The 23,073-nt window shown below is 32.3% G+C and overlaps 1 protein-coding gene across 4 annotated transcripts in view; it reads left to right on the plus strand.

The window, feature by feature from the left end:
- Window positions 1–23,073, plus strand: part of VPS13C (vacuolar protein sorting 13 homolog C) — a 172,241-nt gene that overhangs the window by 141,405 nt on the left and 7,763 nt on the right. For 2 of the 4 annotated variants that reach the window (XM_063091557.1, XM_063091558.1), the window contains exons 66-80: window positions 56–197; window positions 1,236–1,376; window positions 2,321–2,402; window positions 2,527–2,596; window positions 3,200–3,311; window positions 3,434–3,547; window positions 5,749–5,888; window positions 7,747–7,828; window positions 8,795–8,908; window positions 9,722–9,797; window positions 10,457–10,620; window positions 12,294–12,339; window positions 15,081–15,204; window positions 15,687–15,801; window positions 20,847–20,935. In XM_063091557.1, the coding sequence (XP_062947627.1) occupies window positions 56–197; window positions 1,236–1,376; window positions 2,321–2,402; window positions 2,527–2,596; window positions 3,200–3,311; window positions 3,434–3,547; window positions 5,749–5,888; window positions 7,747–7,828; window positions 8,795–8,908; window positions 9,722–9,797; window positions 10,457–10,620; window positions 12,294–12,339; window positions 15,081–15,204; window positions 15,687–15,801; window positions 20,847–20,935 (1,611 nt within the window). Of the gene's footprint in view, window positions 1–55; window positions 198–1,235; window positions 1,377–2,320; window positions 2,403–2,526; window positions 2,597–3,199; window positions 3,312–3,433; window positions 3,548–5,748; window positions 5,889–7,746; window positions 7,829–8,794; window positions 8,909–9,721; window positions 9,798–10,456; window positions 10,621–12,293; window positions 12,340–15,080; window positions 15,205–15,686; window positions 15,802–16,519; window positions 17,362–20,846; window positions 20,936–23,073 lie in introns of those variants that run through there. The other 2 variants (XM_063091559.1, XM_063091560.1) reach the window with 1 other exon arrangement.

Below are 23,073 nucleotides of genomic sequence, written 5' to 3' on the forward strand. Positions count from 1 at the left end.
TTCCATGAACCTAAATATACATTCCTGATTTAATTTTCTTTGTGAATTATTTTAGTTCTGGTGTTGTTTGGGAGATGAAACCAAAACAGAAATGGAAGCCTTTTAGTCAAAAGCAGATAATCTTATTGGAACAGTCCTATCAGAAATATCAAGTATCAGGAGACCATGACTGGATTAAGCTAGACAATAATTTTGAGGTATACCAAAATTTTTTGTTTTGATTTTTATATGTATATTTTGTTGTTGGTGGTGTTGGTAGTAAGTAAAATTTTAATGTCCAAGTAAAGATATGAGTGTAGAAATTACCTTATTTATTAGTAAATAAACATTTATTACTAGTTCTGGATGTACTGTTATTAAATCATATACTATGAAATAGGATTTAAACATGTTTCCCTTCTGAATTTTATAATTTGTTCTGTTTACAATTCTGATAGTTTCATGGAACTTGTTTGGTTTTCAGTAGGATTATGGAGAAATTAAGATTGTTTATTGAAACTTTTTCTTTTATATTTAGAATAATACCTATATATTGCTAAATAAAAGACTGTGTAAAATTATGTGTTTCATTGATGAAAAACCCACAACCCCCTCCCCTGCTCAATTAAATTCATTAAACGTTAATGATTGTTAGATGTGGGTAGGCGTCTACAAATAAAAGTATGGTTTACATGGGCTTTTACACAGTTAAAACTAAAAGTCACCTTTGCTCTAAGAAGCCTTGAGAAGTTTGACTGCAATTTCTGGCTTGCTCTGGTTCAGTCATGCAGTTTGGTTACTATTATCTTTGGTGTCTAAATCCTTGAGTTTGCACTGGTTACCAGTTAGGTTCCCCATCCATCCCCATCACTGTTGGCCATGCTTAAATAAAAAACAAAGAATACAATTAGTGTCAGTCATTAAAAAGCTATTAGCTTTCCATTGCAAAACAAATTTTAAGAATTATCTGGAATTATCCATTACTGTTGAAGTTTTCTTTTATGTAAAGCATGTTTTTTTAAAAGTACAGACGCCATAATTGAAAGGTTTCACAGTTTTCTTGTTTTCCTAATAACTTTGTTAGAGAAGTGATACTTCTGCTTCAAAGATCTCAACTGTAGATCACCTTAGATCTTTTGGTAAGACACAGAGATAAAGACACCTTTCTCTTTCAATTTGATAAGTAAACATATATTTAAAATGAAATAGCTACTCTGTTAATACCAGCTCATCATAAAAACGTGCTTGTTTTCCAGGTCAATTTTAATAAAGTTCCAATGGAAATGCGCCTCCCTATTCGGTGCCCTATTAAACGAGATTTTTTGTCAGGAATTCAGATTGAATTTAAGCAGTCTCCGCACCAGAGAAGTTTAAGGGCCAGGTTGTACTGGCTTCAGGTAACATTGTCATCTTCCACTAAATAGTTATTTCTAATCACTGTTGGAATCTTGGGAATGAATTTTTTTTTTTTTTTTTTTTTTTACAAAGTTGTGGTTTATATTGTAATTGGTATCTTTTCTTTTTGTTTGTATATTTTTTCTCCTTCTCTCACATATCCTGTTGATTCAACAACATTTTACAATCCAAGTCCAAAGACCTTGTGACTATTGAGATTATTTAATTTGAACAGTTAGCTTGCAAGAGTGTTATCGTGCACTGAGATTATGATATTTTAAAATGTTCCTCTGAATTTGTAATGGGATCCCCAAATAAGATTTTCCTTTATCATTCTTCATGGCAAAGAACAGGGCTTTTTTGGAGGTTCTTTTTGGATGCTTACATCCTCCCTCTGTCCTGGACTCTCTCCCTTCCTTTCTTTTATTTTTTTTTTTTCCAAAATATTTTAACATTTGTTTGTGCATATTTCTGGAGCTTAGTATGTTGTTTCAATACATGCATATACTGTACAGTGATCCACTTAGCATAGATAGCATAGTTTTATACCCATTATCCCACCTCTCTACCTTTCTTTTAACTAGTAAGTACTATTTTGGACATTTTAGTTCTTTTTCTTTTTTTACCTATCCCCTATTTTCATATTCAGTCTCTACTTACATTTTATTTAAACCATAGAGAGTTAAAATCTCACATGATCCACACGTACAACTATTTTTATTAATGGTGTATAATGTTAATGCAGTTATGAGATACAAAGGTTTACCATTGCTGAGGTGTATAAGAAATTTTACAGATTAGAAGTGAAACTACTAATAGCACCACATATACATGCAGATACCTAATTATGATGAAATTAGTGGCTAGTTCTATAATATTGTCTCTGAAACTGAAAGTTTAAGTCTAGGCTATTTTAAATTGCTGAGTTGGTTTTCTTTTCTTTCAGGTTGATAGTCAGTTACCGGGTACAGTGTTCCCTGTCGTATTTCATCCTGTGGCCCCTCCAAAATCTATTGCTTTGGATTCAGGTAAAACACCAAAAATTAAGTTGAGATATACGTATACTGTATTTATAAAAGTTAAGTAGACATTAGTTTTACCTAGTTTTAAAGTTTGAGGTTTTTTTAAAATTGTGTTCTTTCTTCCTCTTAGAGCCCAAACCGTTCATTGATGTGAGCGTCATCACAAGATTTAATGAATACAGTAAAGTCTTACAGTTCAAGTAAGTAAAGACTCCCACTGTTTGCCTACAGGAATTTAAAATGAGAATCTATTTTGAAAATAAACTTTACTCTTTTTGAAAGTGATCCACTTTTGGTCAAATAATTTTTTCCTCAAACTGAAATAATAGTCTGTACATATTTTAAAGTGTAGAATTTCTTCAGCCAGCTTTTCCCCTTTGTAACTCCAATTAGAATATAAAATAGTAAGTGAAATATAAATCATATATGTTTTTGTGAGCTGTGTTTTTGAAAGTACTTGCTGTGAACTTTAAAAATTGGATAATATATGCAGTGCCACCTAGTTGTATGTGCCTCTTCTGTGACATGGTAAATGGGCATTTGGGACTTTAAGTGCTAAGTTTCATATATCAGTATTATCTTGAGTGAAGCTTTCACTCTAGTGAATAATTCTCGGTCTAAGCAGACCTTGACCTTATTACATAATTTTTATGTTAATAAAAGTCTATGTAGACTTTGATCTTATTAACATAATTTTGATCTTTCTGTGCCTTTTGGCTAAAATCAAAGTTTAGTTTTAACATTAAAAATTACAAGGCTTGATAGAAACCCTCTTCCATCTTTTAAAAAATTCTTTTTCTCAGGTATTTTATGGTCCTCATTCAGGAAATGGCCTTAAGAGTTGATCAGGGGTTTCTAGGAGCTATTATTGCACTGTTTACACCAACAACTGACCCTGAAGCTGAAAGAAAACAGGTAATAGTTTTTATTTTTTGGGAAAACTATAAAATTTTAAAAATTTAAATCAGCCATTTTTTGAACTAATTGTAGCAGAGAAAAAAATTTAAATAGAAATTCTTGATTTTTTTTTTTTTCAGACAAAGTTAATCCAACAAGATATTGATGCTCTGGACACAGAATTAATGGAGACTTCAATGACTGATATGTCCATTCTTAGTTTCTTTGAACATTTCCATATTTCTCCTGTTAAGGTTTGTTGTAATTATTATTTTGATAATTTAGTGGAATTGTTGTAGAGCTTTGAAAGGATCTGTGTACAAATGTAGGTTTTAATTTGTTGCGTCACATATTTGGTGGGAATTTTGTGTGATTAGTTGAAATAATTAAGACAATTCTCTGTAACATATGTACAGCCATAATTCCCACAGAAGAACCACCAGAGTGTGTTCTCTGGTCTTGAATTAATAACCCTTTTATTCAAGGAAGAAGCTGACAAAAGCATTTCTTAATTAAGCGTGGCAGTCTTACCAACGTTTAATGTTTTGGTTGCACTTTGTAACTACTGTCACTGTCTAAACAGAAAGCTCTAATGGGTGCCCTAACCAGCATGTGAAAATGCTGAAGTTTCTATTATACTGTTGATGTGGTGTTTTTCCCCCTTCCAAAATTTGATTGTAACTATGAGAGTGGAAAATTGGATACCTTTCACTGCCTGATTTTGTACTTTATGAACCCATTTCCTCTTCCCCATTTGTTGTTTTATGGGGAAAGGTGACTGCTAGGTAAATTCACAAATCCTATCAACCATAATGCTCTAAACTTGTGTAATGGGCCAGATTTATAATTAAATAACTCTAAAATATTTATGATCCTTTACATTCTCAAAAACTGTTTACAGCACATTATTTTCAATTGCATTCACCAGTCCATTCAGTTAAATGACTGGATTTATAAAATGGAATTACTATTTTTAATTGACTTTTGGTGGTCTCAGACATATCTCTAATGTCGGGTTTAAAACTGACATTATTTTATTTGATAGGTTTTTTTTCTCCATATTTTTTTTGAAACATTATAATTCGTTATACGTATTTGTGGGGTACAGAGTTGACTATCAGTGTTTGTGTACGTGTGATGATCAAATCAGGATTATTAGCATATTCATCATCACAAAATGTAATTATTTCTTTTGTTCATTATCCAATTTCTCCCTAACACCCCTCCTCCTCCTTTTCTACTTCTAATAGACTATACACAATTTTATTCTCATTATTAACTGAAAATTCATTATTTATGAGATTGAACAATATGTTGTAAACAAATAGGTAAGTAAATATTTACTGAATGCCTATTATCGAAGTTGCTGTGGAGATATAAAATGACTTCATGAGTTTATAATCTAGGGGGGGTTATTCAGGATTAATAATTTATCTATTCTTAGGCACTCTGTTAATTGTGCCATGAAGCTGAATAATAAAGATTATGAACCACAATTATTTTCTTAGTCCATGGTGACTTTACCCTAGGGAGGGGCTGGATCTTTGTCCACCTAAGCTTACATTTCCTGGATCCCAATACTCCCTGACTTTGCACATGGGCAGAAGTACACATTTAAAAAACCCCAATAACCAGGCTTCCCTAGCCTTGCTTCATGTCCACTAGGTAAAATGCCTAGGAATGACAAAATGAAAAAGGAGAGTCATCTGTTTTTCTACATGTTGAATTATCTTTTACCTGTGTCATCTTGCACTGTTGCACTAATGATGATACAGCATGAAGTAGACGCTAAATGGGAATGTGGAGATCTCATGTTTAAGTACTGAGTCGGAGGGTCTGTGGAAGTTGAAAACCTTATCACTATTTTAAAAATTTATCTGGCAGTTTGCTAATTGTTTCCATAGTTGTCATGTTATTGTTACTGATAATTGTTGTTGTGGTATAATTATAACGTAATCGTTATTGTTAATTGTTACCATAAGAGATTTACCTTAATTGTATAAAAATAAATGATTATCCATTATTTTGACTGGTAGACTACTTGTGTGCCAGTTGATGTGTTTTTCTTCTTAAAATGATTATGCCATTTTTGTAAAGTTGTTGGTCTTCTCCATATGCACACAATGGTATTTATACAGCACTTTGAATAAAATTAGAGCTCTATTTTTGGAACAGACTGATTTATATTTTACCAAAAAGTACTTGAGAATCAGATACGAGGTCTTCAAAACTTTTATGGAAAGATTTGTATTATTTTTTACTTCTATTTTTCCATGAACTTTTTGAGGGATCCTTGTATAAGTGGATTTTTCTTTATAATGTATAGAATGGCAAATAATAGCTTTCACTATTAACTCCAATTGAAAGACATTTTTGTATCTGGAAAATCTGGTTTCTGTGTATGTAATTTTTTTTGTTTTTAGCTTTCATTCATTGAACATTATTTTTCTTTTAGTTGCATTTGAGTCTGTCCTTGGGTTCTGGAGGTGAAGAATCAGAGAAAGGAAAACAAGAAATGATTGCAATTCATTCTATCAACCTCCTGTTGAAAAGCATAGGTGCTACTCTGACTGATGTGGATGACCTTATATTCAAGTAAGACTCCTGTTTTTTGTTTTTTTTTTTGAGTTTATTTTATTTTTATTTTTTTTTCATGTTAACCTTACCCATTTTGTTTTTTTGGTTTTTTTTGAAGTTTTATTTATTATTTTTTTTAAATTTTATTTTGTCGATATACATTGTGGCTGATTATTGTTGCCCCTCACCAAAACCTCCCTCCCTCCTCCCTCCCCCCCCTGCCACCAATGTCCCCTCTTAAGACTCCTGTTAAAATACACTGGGAAGGATTTGGACCAGGGTTATGTTTCTGAATATTAATTCTCTCCATTTGTGCAATGTTAGCTCAGAAAAATGATAATTTACTACTTACACTTGAAGAGTTTGGTTCATTTCAGATCATACTCTTAAAGTATGCTTATTTTGTTCATGCAATAAGGTAAAGAGTCTTTTTTTGGTGGGGGTTATTCGTGTAGGTAATACACGAATGTAAAATAAAAATTGAATTATTTTAGGAGTATGTTTTAAATTGACCATGTTTTAAAACAGAATTATGTTTAGAAATACGTAGCAATATGGTGTGATTTTAGCATAATCATATAGCAAAGTATAGATAATAAGAACTCTTTGCTACATTTAATATGACAATATTTATGTATGCCAGATATGTACAAATCCAATAAATGTTTTTTGAATTGAATATTCAACAATGATAATGGGGCAAGTAATTTACCTGGGAGAAGAAATTCATTTAGAAGATTTCCACCTCACATGTACATTAACAAATTTCAGAGAAAATAGAGAATAAAATATAAAATTCAAAGTAAAAGACTAAAAGAAAGTTAATTGTTACCAAATCTTTGAATAAAGTCTTTCTAAGTTTAAAAGCAATGGAAAAAAATTTTAGTGGAAGATACAAAATAGATTTGACTACATAAAAATTAAACACTTTACACAAAATCAATGAAAAAAATTAAAAAACAATTGAAAAAATATAATGACAACTATGACAGGGAAAAGATTAATAGTCTTAATATTAAACATTAATAAGAAAAACCTTAAGATTACAATGGCATAATGGCCAGAGGACAATAAAAGGTAATTTACAGAATGGAAGAGGCAGTGACTGATATTTGAAACATTCAGCTTTATTATTTATCAAAGAATATATGCAAATTAAAGCAAATTTTCAAAAATTCAGAATATGAGCAATCCTACCAGAGAGGGATGAGTCTAAGAAATAGGCACTTTTTTATATTGTTGGTATGGGTTGAAAACTATGTATATATATCAAGAGCCCTAAATATTTTTGTTCTCTTTCACTCAATAATTTTCTTTTTGGGAATTTGGTCCAAAGATAATTCGGAAATGCAATCAAAGAGTTATATTCAATATACATGGCAACATTAATTATTATACCAAAAATTGGAAATATCTGACAGTGGAAGAATTGTTCGTTATGACATTGCCACATGGTGGAATGCTATGCATCCATTAAAAATAGAGTTTTGAATAACACAGAGAAATACTTACCCACAATGTTGAGTGTAAAAGTGGCATACAAAATGTCTTAAATATTTTATAATTGCATATAAAAGAAAAGGAATTCAAAATGGGAAACGAGAAACAAAATCTTAAAAATCCCCAGTGTGGTGGTTGACATAAAACCTTTTTACTCTTTATGTATTATGAAAAATTTGTATGAGCATGCAGTGTTTTTATAATTTTGTGACCATAATATTAAGATACCAACCATAAATTGTAGGTGGCTGTTGTACACAATTAATTATGAAAGAATTAGCCATGATTAGAATAGCTATCGTTGAAATTTTAGGTCCCTTTTTTTTTTCAGAATATAATCATAGAATCTTTGAATCTTTCCTTTTTCTCTCCTCAGACTTGCTTATTATGAAATTCGATATCAATTTTACAAAAGAGATCAGCTCATGTGGAGTGTTGTTAGGCATTACAGTGAGCAGGTAATTTCCTACTATAGTAGCTCATAAGGAATATACTTCATAAAATATCAAAACAAAGCTTTGTGTGTTATTGTGTAGTGTACGCTAATGTTGACCTAATTTACCTCAATTTGCAATCTTATTATGTAATGGTTTTCTTGAACGGTTACTTTCTATTTTCTTTAGTTCTATCCCCCTTTATACATCTTTTAAAAATTACATTTACCACTTTGGGAAAGAATAGTGATTTTGGAGTCATTATGCTTGATTTCTTCAGTGATTATAGTTTCTAAAAGTAATCTAGTGGAATTGCAAGAGGAATTCTAAGCCAGTTTCCTCCCTATGCCTCAGTTACTCTGTGATTCAAGATGTGTATACACAGAGACAGAGTAGTTGTTACAGGGCCACTTGGGGACCATTGCTGTACCATGGAACTGCAGTGTGACGTTTCCCTTTCCTTCCTCTGCTAGATGATCCCTTCTCCTATGGTGTGAATAGACATTATGGTTTTTATATGTTCAAGTAAGGATATATTTTCCCTTATCTTTTGTTTTGGTTACTAGGTATTCCCCATTTAGTTTAATTGTAATAGTGATGATATGATAATAATAAAACAACTAACAATTATTGAATTATATATTCATTTAATATGCATACTCACCCATGCAAGGTCAGTATAACCTCCCATTTTATAGATGAGAAGGTTGAGGCCCATAGACACGAAGTGACTTGCCTAAGGTCCCGTAACTGCTAAATGGCAGTCTGTGCCTCAAACCTGGTTCTGTGTAATATGAAAACACAATGTAAAGTATCAGCATAGTGTCCATCACATAGTGAAAGATCAATTAATGGATGTGGTGGTAGTAATTCCACACAGCTTTCCTTTAACACAAACTTTATCAGTATCCTCCTTTTTTTCTATTACAGCATAATGTTTCTTACAACAGTTGTAAAGGACTTAACTTACTTTTTCTTCTTCTTCTTTAGTTCTTGAAACAGATGTATGTCCTTGTATTGGGCTTAGATGTGCTTGGAAACCCATTTGGATTAATTAGAGGTCTGTCTGAAGGAGTCGAAGCTTTATTCTATGAACCTTTCCAGGTGTTGATCTTTTATTTATTTTAAGTATAGAAAAGTGGATGTTCTGTTTTTTTAATGACAAATGATAATTTGTATTTTAATTGTATCTAGGAACTGAATAATGTTCAAATAACAAAAATATATCAATTTTATGTTTTTACTTTAAAGTACTTGAGATGATATGAAAGATTTTTTAGAATTAAATGAGCAGTTCTAGTGTCTGGGCAATAAGCAAGCCCACATTTCCCAGGATTTAATGCACTTGTAAGTATACTGGGAGGGTTAGGTAGATTAAAACTATTTCAAGGCCATTCCACCACTATGGAAAGGACTAATGGGCCACTAAAAGCTAACTTTGTTTTATATTCAAGCTTTCATCTAACATGCTTACCTCCATTTAAAGGATCTGGGAGCCCAGCATAGTGAGAGTTTTAGAAGGACAAAGCAGAGAGAATAAAAGGGAAAGCAGGAGAGCCAAGAACTTGTGGGCTGTTAGTCTGTTAGCAGTGTAGCTTGCTTTAGCAGTTTTACAAAGTTATACAAAGATGCAACTTTGTACTGGGAGGTCAACTTCAAATTGTGTTTGAATTCAGTGATTTACACCTATCCTGTTTTTGTCTTATTATAGAATTGCTGAGATCATGTGGGTTCAAAGTATCTGCAGATACAATAGGTGTTCTATTGTTATTTGAGGTGGAGGTTGAAAATTGCTTCATCACAATGTTTATGGATCTTTACACATTCTGTATCTTCATGGAAACCCTGAAATATTACATGAAAAGTCTTAAACTTATTTAAGTTTTAAATAATAAATTTTTTTGCTTTTTTGGCCAGGGTGCTGTTCAAGGCCCTGAAGAATTTGCCGAGGGACTAGTGATTGGAGTAAGAAGTCTCTTTGGACACACAGTAGGTATGTGTCACGTATTTGTGTACATGTATACATATATATATATATATATAATGAGTATATGTATTTTATTATAGTATTATAAAATGCATTGTTTATGAAAAACAAATGCTTATATTTAATAAGAGAGGGATCATTTTTCTAGTAATTCCTATTAAAAGACATGTTTTCTTGTTTTTAAATAGAGAGTAAGTTAACAGTGGCCTACTAAGAAACTGGGTTTTTATATTTCCTTGTAGTGTTGAATCAGTGTACAGTTGACTCTTGAACAACACAGGTTTGAACTACATGTTACCACTTATGAGTGGATTATTTTCGACCAACTGCAGACAGAAAATACAGTATTCACAGAATGTGGAAACTGCATATCTGGAGTGCCAACTTCTCATTTATGTGCTTTCGAACACAGGGCTGACTGTGAGACTGTATCTGAGGATTCCGGTATACGTGGGGGTCCTAGAACTAATTCCCCATGGATACTGAGGGACAACTGTACTTTAAATAATTTTATTCCTTTTCTTGACAGAGGAGAAAAATTAATTTCTGCATGTTTGTGTATGAGACAAAATTTTAAGCAACTGTTTAAAGCAGTTGCATGCTGTGTACTGTGATAACGATCATTAAAGAAACAATATGGCTGACTTCTATGGGCCTTTTGATAGGTGGTGCAGCAGGAGTTGTGTCTCGAATCACCGGTTCTGTTGGTAAAGGTTTGGCAGCAATTACAATGGACAAGGAATATCAGCAAAAAAGAAGAGAGGAGATGGGTCGACAGCCCAAAGATTTGGGAGACAGCCTGGCTAGAGGAGGAAAGGGCTTCCTGAGGGTAAGTCTCCTGCTGAATCTTCAAGAAACCTTCAACTTGTGTGTGTGTGTGTGTGTGTGTGTATGTACACTTTAAAATATGTACTCCACCTGGTTGTTTGAATCTTAAAATGCTACTTATGAGTCTAGGTCTGTCAGAGTAGCAGTAGTGATAAATTGTGGGCTTTCTGATTTCTTTCTTACTTTTTTACCCTCCTTCCCCATTCTCACCATCAGGTCTATCCCTCAAGTCCCTAGACTTACTTTGGCTTTGGGGCTGGAGTAAAACTATAATGATGGCAGTTAGCAGTGGTGTGGAAGGTGAGGTGGTGGGAAGCAGAGAAAGACCGTAATGATGGTGACTGCAGTGAGGAGGACTCTTTAGGTGGTCATCAGTTGACCATTTCTGTAGAAGGGATGTGTGGAAGTTAAGAGTTGATAGATAAACCAGGAACTGCCTTTCATTACATTTCAATACTTTAAAAAATATAGGCAGTATGTGAATACCATTTAGTTATAGAGGTAATGTATGAATATTCTTCTTATAAAGAATTTATAAAACGTATGTTCATTTTTTACCTGATTTATTTATTATTATTATTTTTTATTGAAACATAATTGATCATGCATATCTGTGGGATACAGCATTGAATATCAATACCTGTGTGTCATATATGATGTTCAAGTCAGGACAATTAGTATATTCAACGTTATAAAATGTAATCATATTTTGTGGCCCTTAACCAATTTCTCGCTAACCTCACCTCCCCTCCCCCTTTCCCACCTCCGGTGGCCTCAGTTCCATTCTCTCCTTTTGAAAGTTCAATGAGTTATTGTGATTGTTTTATCTTTCTTTCTTTTTTATTTGTTTATTCTTTTAGCTCCCACTTGTGAGTGAAGACATGCAGTATTTCTCTTTCTTTGCCTGGCTTATTTCAGTTAACAAGATTTGCTCCTTTTAATAAGTAGTTAAAACATTGTAGGTAAAGCTAGAGCACTCTTTCACCCCTCACTTCTGTCCAAAGGTGTCTTAATTTTTTCAGTTTAGTGACTGTCCTTCAGTTCTCTTTGTGTTTATAGAATATACAAGTAGTTTTAGTTACTACCATTACCTGACCGTTATTAAGAATATAAAATCATATTAATGTTTTAATTTTGGAGATAATTTCAGGAAACTATAATTGCTGTGTTTGTGCCAATGATTTACAATTCTGTGTTGTATTCTCTCAAGTGCTTTATTTGTCAGGTTGTTTGCTATCCTTGGGAGTTTCCTTTATTTTCAGTTTTCTTCACTTTCACTCAATTGCAAAGTAATCTCATTAAAATTTGTAATTAGACTTTAGAGATCATTTGGCTCAACTCACTCATTTTACTAATGTGGAAACTGAGGTTTACAGCAATTGAATTGACTGCCTGTGATTACATAGCTGATTGGTACCAGAACCAGATTTAAAGTCTTTTCACCTGTTTTACTGCTCTTTCTATTATAAAAGTTTATAATTCATTTAGAATTTACTGTGATGTAGTATTTTAAAAATCATGGCATTGACATGTGCATATTGTTTACATTATCAAAGAAATCCTTTAATTAAAAAAAGAAGTTATTTTCATTATGTCTGTAGAGACCTCTAGTGGTTGGTTTAAAATTAAGCACCTTCCATTCAGTCAAGACTTTATGATTGATTTCTCTTTTAGGGAGTTGTTGGTGGAGTGACTGGCATAATAACAAAACCTGTGGAAGGTAGGTTGGGAATATTTCTTTCCTGTAGAAAGTCTTGAAGAGCTGATGCATGGTAAACAAAATAGATGTTATTTCTACTAGATATTTGATTGAGAGAATTACTGACTGAATTTTATATTCAGTCTTAAACTGTATTTTCTTCAGACAGCAGAGAGGTTAAGTAGTAGACTATGATTCAGACTTTTAATGCTTTTGTCAGCAGGGCCATAGATAAACTAGATTATATTTATTTGAGGGCCTTTGGGCCTTCAATAGCAATTGACTTCATTTTTTTGTTGTTGTTTCATCGCATTAAAAAATCACGTTGCTTATTCAGTGCAATCCCTATCAAAATCCCAAAGAAGTTGACTTCTTTGCAGAAATTGACAATTTACATAGAAATTCAAGGGACCCAAAATAGGCAAAACAATCTTGAGAAAGAAGAACAAAGTTGGAGGAGTTACACTTCCCAATCTCAAAACTTACAAAGCTACAGTAACAAAGAGTGTGATACTGGCATGAGGATAGACATGTAGGTCAGTGTGATACAATTGAAAATCCAGAAATAAACCTTTATATTTATAGTTAATTGATAGATAATTCAATAAGGAAAGAATAGTCTTTTCAACAGATGGTGCTGGGACAACTGGATATCCACACACAAAAGAATGAAATTAGACCCATACATATATCATACATAGAAATGAACTCAGAATGGATTAAATACTTAAATGTAAGAGCAAAACTATAAAACTCAGAAGAAAATGTAAAGAGTATATTTTCATGACTTTGGGAGAGGCTAAACTTAGATATGACACCAAAAGCACAAGGAACAAAAGAAAAAATAAATTGGACTTCATCAAAATTTAAAGTTCTTATGCTTCAAAGGACACCATCAAGAAAGGGAAAAGACAGTCCACAGAATGGGAGAAAATTTTTGCAAATCATATATTTGATAAGAGACTTGTTTCTAGAATATATAAAGGATATGTAATGTATATAAACTCAGTGTATTTGTCTGTTTTGTGTTGCTTATAACAAAATACACGGAACTGGGTAATTATAAAGAAAAACAAAATTTATTGCTTACAGTTTCTGAGACTGGGAAGTCCAAAGTCCATCTGGTGGTGGCAACAGGGGTCTCACGTTGCAAGATGGTTGAAGCAGAGAGAGAAAGAAAGACAAACGCTCCTCTTCTTTTAAAGCCCTTAGAACCATGCCCTTGACCACCATTTTTAATCTATTCACTACTGCATGGTCCTACAATCCAATCACCTCTTCAAGGCTCCACCTTCCAATTACCATAATAGGATTTCCCACCCTCTTAACAGTAACAGTGAGGACAAAGTTTCTAATACATAAAGCTTGGGGGACACAAGCTTCAGTGAGTTTTGGGGGGACATAATTCAATCCACTACGCTCAGTCATAAAATATAAGCTAATAAATATATAAACTAATAATATATAAGCTCAGTATTAAAAAGACACCCCAATTAAAAATGGGCAAAGGATGTGAATAGACATTTCTCCAAAGAAGATACTCAAATGGCTAGTAAGGAAAGGAAAGGGTTCTCAACATCAATAGTCCTCAGGGAAGTGCCAATCAAAACTACAGTGAGATACCACTTCACACCTAGGATGGCTAGAATCAGTTGTTGAAGGGTGTGTGGAGAAATTTGAACCCTCACACACTGCTGGTGAGAATGTAAAATAGTGCAGCCACTTTTGAGGAAAATAGTCTGGTAGTTCCTCAAAAGGTTAAACAGAGTTACCATATGATCCAACAATTCTACTCCTAGGTATATACCCCAAAGAACTGAAAACAGCTTTTCAAACTGAAACTTATATGAATGCTTGTAGCAACATTATTCTCAATACCCAAATGTCCATCACCTAATGCGTGAATAAATAAAATGTTGTATATCCATACAATGGAATATTATTTAGCCATGAAAAGGAATCAGGTACTGATACATGCTACAAGGTGGATGAACCATGAAAACAGTCTGGTAAGTGAACAAGTCAGTCACAGTAGACCACAATGCCCAGAATAGGCAAATCTGTAGAGATAGAAAGTATCTATCTTTCTTAGATAGGTTGCTTCGGTCTGGGGGTGGAGCAGGGAGGAAGAGAGGTAAATTGGATAGAATTGGGTTGGGAAGGTTTGTGGGAAATGATAAATGATTGCTAATGGACACGGGATTTCTTGTTAAGATGATACAGATTTTCTAAAATTGATTGTGGTGATGGTTATACAACTCTGAATATACTGAACAGCATTTAATTTGTATACTTTAATGGGTAAATTTTATGGTGTGTGAACTATATTTCAATAAAGTTGTCATATTTAAAAAATATATACTCTTGAAAAATCTTCTGATGGTGAGCATAAAAAAAAGAGAGAATGTTTTCTGGTCAGTTCTTAGAACTTCCAGCCACAGGTATTGACTACACTCCTAAACCGGTAGTTCTCAAACTTGAGCATGCTTTAGGATTAGCTGGAGTGCTTATTAAAACACTGATTGCTGGCTCCACCCCCAGAGTTTCTGATTCAGTAGGTCTGGGGTGGGGCCCAGGAATTTGCATTTCTAATGCACTTTGAGAACCACTATTTTATCGCTGTAGAATTAAATTTGACTTCTTTAGAAAGCCAATTTCTTATAAGCTTCCTGGGCATAATCAGTATTTGACTCAGGTTTTTGTTCCGTTCAAACTTGCTTATTTTAAAATGTCTTTATACATTCATTGTCGGTTTTGTGAAGGTGCCAAAAAAGAAGGAGCTGCTGGATTCTTCAAAGGAATTGGAAAAGGGCTTGTGGGTGCTGTGGCTCGTCCAACTGGTGGAATCATAGATATGGCCAGCAGTACTTTCCAAGGCATTCAGAGGTAATTGAGTCCATACTATGTGCAAGATATGTGTCTGTGTGCGAATTGTTGCTAGGGATGCATAAATAGGTTAGATACTTTATCTGCTTTTAAGGATCTTAAAGTATAAGTGAAATCTATGACAACTTCACAAGAATAGAGTGCCACCAGAAAGGAGTAAGAAAATACTTTTTTTATGGCTCAATTTCTCTTTTATTCAATAAATGTTTATTGGTAACTGCCATATGCCAGGTACTGCACTAGATACCAAGGACACAAAAAGTAGATGACCTAGTCTCTGCTTTTATTATTTTGACATAATTCTTTTCTTTAAGAAAAGGGTGGAGGGCTTAGACTCAGACAGATTTAGTTTTTATATTTTTTGTATTATTTTGTTCAAGTTATTTAAAATTACTGTTTTTATCAAATATTTCTGTGTTTAATCAACATATATATTGTATTATTTTGAAAGATTCTTACATATTTTCTTATACCTTAATCAGAGCAGCAGAATCCACTGAGGAAGTGTCTAGACTTCGTCCCCCTCGCCTGATCCATGATGATGGCATCATTCGTCCATATGACAGACAGGAATCTGAGGGCTATGACTTATTTGAGGTAAATTATATTCTTAATGGTTATGAGTGAAATTTAATTTTAAAGATTTCTGGGACCAGAATTTCATGGGTGGTTCTTAAAAGTTTCTGATTTATAAACTTATTTGAAAAATTACACATGGTTTAAGGAGTAGAATTTGATTATTCATTTTTAAAAAAAATTTTAGCCTAACATGTTAAGTGGAAATAACTGATAATTTTTTTCTGCACAGGAACAAAGCTATTTTGTGCAGAAAGGATAATGTTAAAAGAAGTCATAAGCTGTATCACCATTTCTGTAGTTGCTCGTTTAGTTAATGTTAATTTTGGTTTCCTGCTTTATAGCTAATTATTGGAATTTCACTGCTTCCTTTTCTCCCAACCAAATTAATTTATTTGTACTACTTTGTAAATCTAGATTTATTCAGGTAAACAGAACTGGAAGAGAGAAAAAAAGATTATGTACAATTATAATCTTGTTAAACTCAAAATATTTAAGAATTTTTGTGCTCTTATTTTAGTTTTAACTTTATTATATTTAAATTATATATACATATATAAATTGCTATTCTGCTGTAACTGGCTTTCCCCAAAAAGAAATTTATTTATATTTTTCTACCTTGACTTTAAAGGAAAATAACTCTTAATTGTTCTTAGCCTTTGGTTTTTATTGTAGATGATCACATTTTATATTTCTGCATGCTTCTAACTTTATTTTCTTTGTTTTTCTGCCTACACAGCAAGAACTGGAAATACAGGAGTAAATGTTTCCTATACTACTTGATTTCATCCTTAAAAATCAAAACAAACTGTGGTATTAATTGACTGTGTGTGAATTAGATTGTCAATTTTAATGAAATTTTCTTTACAACTCTCACCTTCATCTGAACTTTTTATCATAGTGGCTTGACTACAAATAAAAATGGTGGTATTTCTGGTAGTGCCGTACAGAAAGAAGAGATTAGTATAAAAGATTAAAGGATGCAGGAAATCAACTCTCTTCTCCATTTAGTAGGTGAAAGACTTTATTGGACTGAGAAGCACATACTTTACTATTATTTTGGAAATTTTATCTTTTCTTATGTTGTTCACGTGCATTTCAGGTAAAGCTAAGAAACATACAGGACATTTATATTATGTCCAATCTAGTGAATGTGTTCTTTAGGTTTGTAAATCCTGATGATGAAATTACTTAGCTTTCTGTTTCATAAGTCACTCTAAATTTACTCAAGTTGTGGGACTATTAACTGGGTCAGATATTTTAATTATTGAAGTGTCAGTGCTCTGAGACTGCCTTTAGACCTCAAATAAGAGTTGGCACATGAATTTTAAGGATATGTTTCCTTAACCTCTTTTTCTTTTTTAACCCCTTGGTACTATTGCTAAATAAATGGCAATCATTTTATAATTATGTTATATTTATTCTCAGCCTTTAGCGTTTGTGCTTTTCAGAGATTGGATCTCCTTGTTGGTTATGCTGATTTCATAATTGTCAGTTTTAATTATCGTAAATAGAAGTTAAACATGTAATTAGGCAAATTATTTATGTGGCACTTGAATGTATAGGTGTCTTTATTTTTAAAACCTGACCGTTTTGCCTTTAAATCCTTAGAGAAGATTCATTATCTTAGTGAGGAAAAAAAAATTTAAATTATTATTTTGAAATTAGTGCCCCACAAGTAATCTCGAAGTAAGTTATGTTTTAACTTTTTAAATGAGTGGTGGGAGTGTTTAATTTGACTTGGCTATATGTCTTACCTAGCAACTTTCATGCTTACCCCCCAAATTGAAACCAAAATATAAACTCAGATTTAATGTATTATGTATTTGAAGAAAATGAAACTGTTAACATATAACTGTTCAGTTGGTTTATGTATTTTTAAAACTATATTTATCAAAATAATAAATGCTTTATATTTAAAACAAGCACTTTAAAGAAGAAATTATGACATCCAAAGACCAGCATGTGCTGGATATACAAAAGAAATAAAACTTCTTCCTTAAGGGACCAAGTATGACAAAACATGTAAATATGAAACGTAGCTGGCAAACTTTTCTTGTGTCTAGGTAATAGAGGGTTGGCAAAAATGTCACCACGTGTACGGGTTTTCTATGGAAATCAAGCACAGTAACTAATTCAAGATGCTGTCTTAAATCATCACTAAAAAAAGTCATGACTTTTAATTTTCCTGGATATATTGCAGTTTTAATGAGACTTAACTTTTGGGAATACCTATAACTTGTTAAGATATTTTTCTTTACTTATTGTTTACTTACTTTTTGTTTGTTTAGCTCTTTTTTTATTAACGCTTTCCTTATGATTTCCCTTTTTACAACTGTATGTCAGTGAGCACAAACATTAAGAAACTTTTTATTTTAGCTAGACATATAGTCATCTTCTTTGATTTCTTCGTTTTTGTTAAGATATCAGACAACCTTTTAAACTGTAATATAAATTACTGGAAGAAATAGAATGATTGTACATTAATGAGAGGACTTGGCAGTTTTTTCCATGGGTGGCAAGTGTAGCCGTGGATAATTGAGAAGTTTAGGCTATTTTATCCCTTGCCTATCTTGCTGTGATTAGTTAGTTGGGTAAGAATCACTTATTCATTATTTAGGCTGTGGTGGATATACAAAAGAAATAAGACTTTTGTCCTTAAAAGATCAAGTACACAAAACATGTAAATATTAAAGAGCACTAGAGTATAAAATTATGTCTTCCTAGCTTTTATTATAATATGGGCAAATCCTAAATAATTTATTTGGGGATCTTTTGATCCCCATTTTCTTTTTCTCCTGAGTGTTGCTCTGTATTCTTTAATACTCAGCTTTGAGAATTACTAAATCATATACTATGTTTTCATAGGATATACTCTTCTTATCCTCTGTTAGGAAAATTTTTATGCTGTATGTAAATGTATAGCCAGTTTTTTGTTTAATATTCATTTGTTTCACATACTTATGGTCATACAATATTTAAAGTGGTGTTCTTTTTCTTTTTAATCTTATTTTTCTATGTTCTTAGAAATGCTTCATTAATTCTTAGTTTTTACATTACCATTTCTTGAGGTAACCTTACATTGTGTAGTTGACTATTCTCCATTCTTGACATTAAAGTTGTTTTTTTTTTTTTTTTTTTTTTCTCATTTTTTTCGTGACCGGCACTCAGCCAGTGAGTGCACTGGTCATTCCTATATAGGATCCGAACCCACAGCGGGAGCGTCGCCGCGCTCCCAGCGCAGCACTCTACCGAGTGTGCCACGGGCTCGGCCCCATTAAAGTTGTTTCTGTTGTTTTACTAACAGTAATAATGCTGTAATAAACATTATTATACATTTTTCTTTTTTATATATATAATTTCCTTAGAATTTATTTGAAAAAATTGAACTACTGGATAAAGGGTTTTTGCAGTCTTGTTAAGTTTCTCAGGTTATATTTTGGGGAGGGGGAGTGAATATTTTATCAACTAATCTCATCTTCTGCTGTCATCAGTGACACCTATCTTAATCTGAATCTCATAGTGTGGTGGATTTTTAGCAGTGTTGAAAACAAGATTTTCTAAAGTGTATTATGGTGACAAATTATATTTTAAAATTTTTCAATGATTTGAAGCACAGTAGCCTGATAAGTAATGAAAATGCATACAAGATGGAGTGGGTAGTATTTCTTGTACTTGCGTCTCAGATCTAATTATCTTAACATATTTAAAATTCAAGCTGAAGATAAATGAAGATAAACCGAATTATTATATTCATTTCCTGTTTTCTCCTTGAAGAAATTGAGGTATAAAAGTTAAAAGATTTTAGCTAATTCACACAGGTGGTCTGTGAAACAGGTCTCTGTTGCTGTGAAAATTAAACTCTTCTCTCAGACTCATTCTGAGGATGAAACCCCAGTTCTTCTTTGTGGATTCTTCTTTCTTGTTTATGGCTTTTTGTAGTTGTCAAAGAATGACTGGGGACCAAGCATGCTTAAATGTGTATTTAAGCATTGAAATAAGAGCATCAAGTGTGCTTTCTCAGCTTGTGATTATATTAATGATCTCGGTGTTGTATTCTTGCTTATAAAATGTTGAGGTCTTATTTATTCAGTATGTTTCTGTTCTGTATTTCACATATATGATCTTTAATCATGCATTACAGGTAATGTCAATAATAATATTTCATTAGCATTCATTTAAAAAACTATTTTGTTGGTTTTTAATGTGTGTTGCCTTATTCAAGTCACAATAGTTTTGAGTTAGTTGAAAAGGAAAATAAATGTATTTTAATGTGCTACTGTTTATACCTGAATTATTTTATGCTTGTATTTGTCTTTAGAAATAAATTGTGCCAGCTATTTTGAAGTCTTAGAAATTCTTCATGTTTGGATTACTATTGTCATTACATTTTCTTTTCTATAAGAAATATAATTTGATATATAAATATACTTCTCAATGCGTGTTTAATCTATAAGACCAAATATCCAAAAACATTTAACATCAGTTATCTTAGAATTTTATTATGTATGTAATATCTACCTCTATGTAAATTAGTGGTTCTTAACCTTTGAGAGGGATCACAGAGCCCTTCAAAAAATCTGATGAAAAATACTAACCATCTTCTGAAAAAAGTTGCAGAACCACATTTTCAGAATTTTATATTCTATGTTAGATGGTTCATAGATCCACTCCAAAGTTTTGCTGTAGACCCCTGTTTAGGATCCATGTAATCTTAATGTAGTAATTTTCTACTGGCATATGTTTATATGTTCCTTAATTAAAGTGTGTGATTATTTCTGGTAGATGTTTTAAAATTTCTGAGTTACTACAGAACAAAATATATCTTACCAGAAGATCACTTGGTAAGCATTTGATACATGTATTTCTTTTAAGGCAACAGTGGAAGTTAATTTACAAACATTCTATGAACAATTTTTCTAGCTTCATGTGCCAATATGCAGAATTGTTCTTATGTTTTTAATACATTTTTCCTCACACTATTATTATAATTAGGTAGCATACAGTATTGTAAATACTATTTGAATGCATATACTTCCCAATCTTGAGTCTGGTTTCCTTTTCAGAATCACATCAAAAAGTTGGAAGGAGAGACTTACCAATACCACTGTACTGTTCCTGAAAGCAAGAAGACAATTCTTATGGTTACAAACAGGTATTAACTTCAAATGACACTTTCTCAAATGCAACTTACTTGTGTAGATCATAAGAATTTTGAAGGCTAAACTGGCGGAGGGTTTGGAAAACTATACTTCAGTGGCAAAGTATTCATTTTCACAGAACTGCAAAAATCCAGAGTTAAGATAGGTCCTTTGAAATAATCTTTTTCAACCTCCTCATGTTAGAGATGCCGAAACTGAGATGCAACATGGTTTAGGGACTTATTCAGTTACTCTACTACTGAGAGAGTGAGCCTAGAATAGTCTTTAGATCTGCAGTTATATATATCGTTATGTGTGATTTATAAATCCAGTTTGGAGGGTTAATTCATGAATCACTTTCTCTTACTAGGTTTTATTTGGGGTGATTATCTTACCCCTTTTAAAGGACGGCTTTATTTCTGTGTGTTTGTCCCTGTTTTTCCTAAGCGTTTTGGAAGTGGTAGATAATTTTTTCAGATAAAAGAACTAGGACTAAACTACCAAGCTTATTTTCCTGGAATTTACCCTGGATAATAAACATCTCAAAATGACGATTATAGATTAATAATTTTTAGAACTTTCTAAGTGATGTATTTTGTAGGATTAAGGCAAAGTACTTACAGTAGTCAAAATCTGCATTAGATTCCTCACTACTGTGTTTGAATGTATTCAGATGAGAAGGAAACAAAGGAAGGCTGAATGACATGATTCACACTTTTAAACTTACAAGTTTTTTCAAAGAGAAGGCTAACCCGTCATATAAAAGATGGAGTTATCCATTCATCTGGTTTGCACATTAGTTAAGTAAAAATACTCACAAAACAATAAATCTAAATAGCAGCTTTTGCGAATTTGACGAGTAATCTCTTATAATTTATGCCTGTAATTTTATATTGTCTCACTTAGACTAAACCCAACAATGTTTATTTTATTGTATATTGTACTGAGCTTATAGTAGCAATGTGTTAGTTTATTTTAAAATCGTATACCTTTTATATATTTCAGTACTATGCTATCAGAATCAATTAGGGTTTTTTTTTTTGCATGTAATACTACTTTAGTACTTGTTTGACTTAAAACATTCTGTGGGAATATTACTGTATATATTATATAACTGGCTTTCCTTCAAGTGAATTGAAAAAAATCATAGTAATTTTAAATCTAGTCACTTATGGAGCTTTTTAGGAGGTAATTAGTAAAATATTCCTGACTAGTACAATTACTTAGTCTCCTTGCCAGCTTTTATAGACTTTCTAAAAGGAATCTCTTTGACTGAGTTAGTTATCATTATGCTGACCTGTTTGACATGTAATAATTACATAAAAATAGTATTTCTTCCAAATTCAGTCTTCTTGAAAATAACTTATTTTTTATTGGCTAAAGTAATGTTTAGTCGTTATAGATAATATGATCAGGAGTTGACAAACTTTCTTTAAAGGGTCAGGTAGTAAATATTTAGGCTTTGAGGGCCATACTGTGTTTCTCAACCTTTTAACTCCGTGCTTGTGGTGGGAAAACAGCCTTGAGCAGTAAATAAAAGAATGGGTATGGCTGCGTTCCAGTAAAATTTTATTTATTAAAACAGGCCTTGGGTAGGATTTGGCTCCAAGGCTGTAATTTGCCCATCCCTGATGTAGATAATTAAAAAGATGAAAATAGCTAACGTAATGTAACGATACATTCTGTTTGCCTAGATCAGAGCTGATTTGTACCTTTTATCCCAACATATTAATAGCTATTCCTCTCATTGTTAAAAATGTCTTAGTTTGAGTAATAAATTCTATGATAGCCCCTAAAAGCATCCTTTACCAGCAATCTCACCACCCAGAGATAACCACTGTTAGCTGGCATATCAGATTTTTGCAGTATATATATTTTATAAAAATTATCTATAAAAAATGCATTTTGTGCATTTTAGTTCTCCTTCCCAATATTTTATTATATCTTCGCAGCAAAATACTTTTTGCCTGTTATTTCCTTAGAATAAATTCTTAGAAGTGGGATCTCTAATTTAAAAGTTGTGAAGATTTTTGAGGCCTTTTCTGTGTATTACCAAGTCATTTTTCAAAAAGGTTGTATCAGTTTTTCACATCCACTCCCAATATGAAAGTGTCCTTTCTCCTGTGTTTTGTTAAGACTAGTTTTTATCATT

The sequence above is a fragment of the Cynocephalus volans genome, chromosome 3 (genome assembly GCF_027409185.1).
Source record: "Cynocephalus volans isolate mCynVol1 chromosome 3, mCynVol1.pri, whole genome shotgun sequence".
Lineage (NCBI taxonomy): Eukaryota > Metazoa > Chordata > Mammalia > Dermoptera > Cynocephalidae > Cynocephalus > Cynocephalus volans.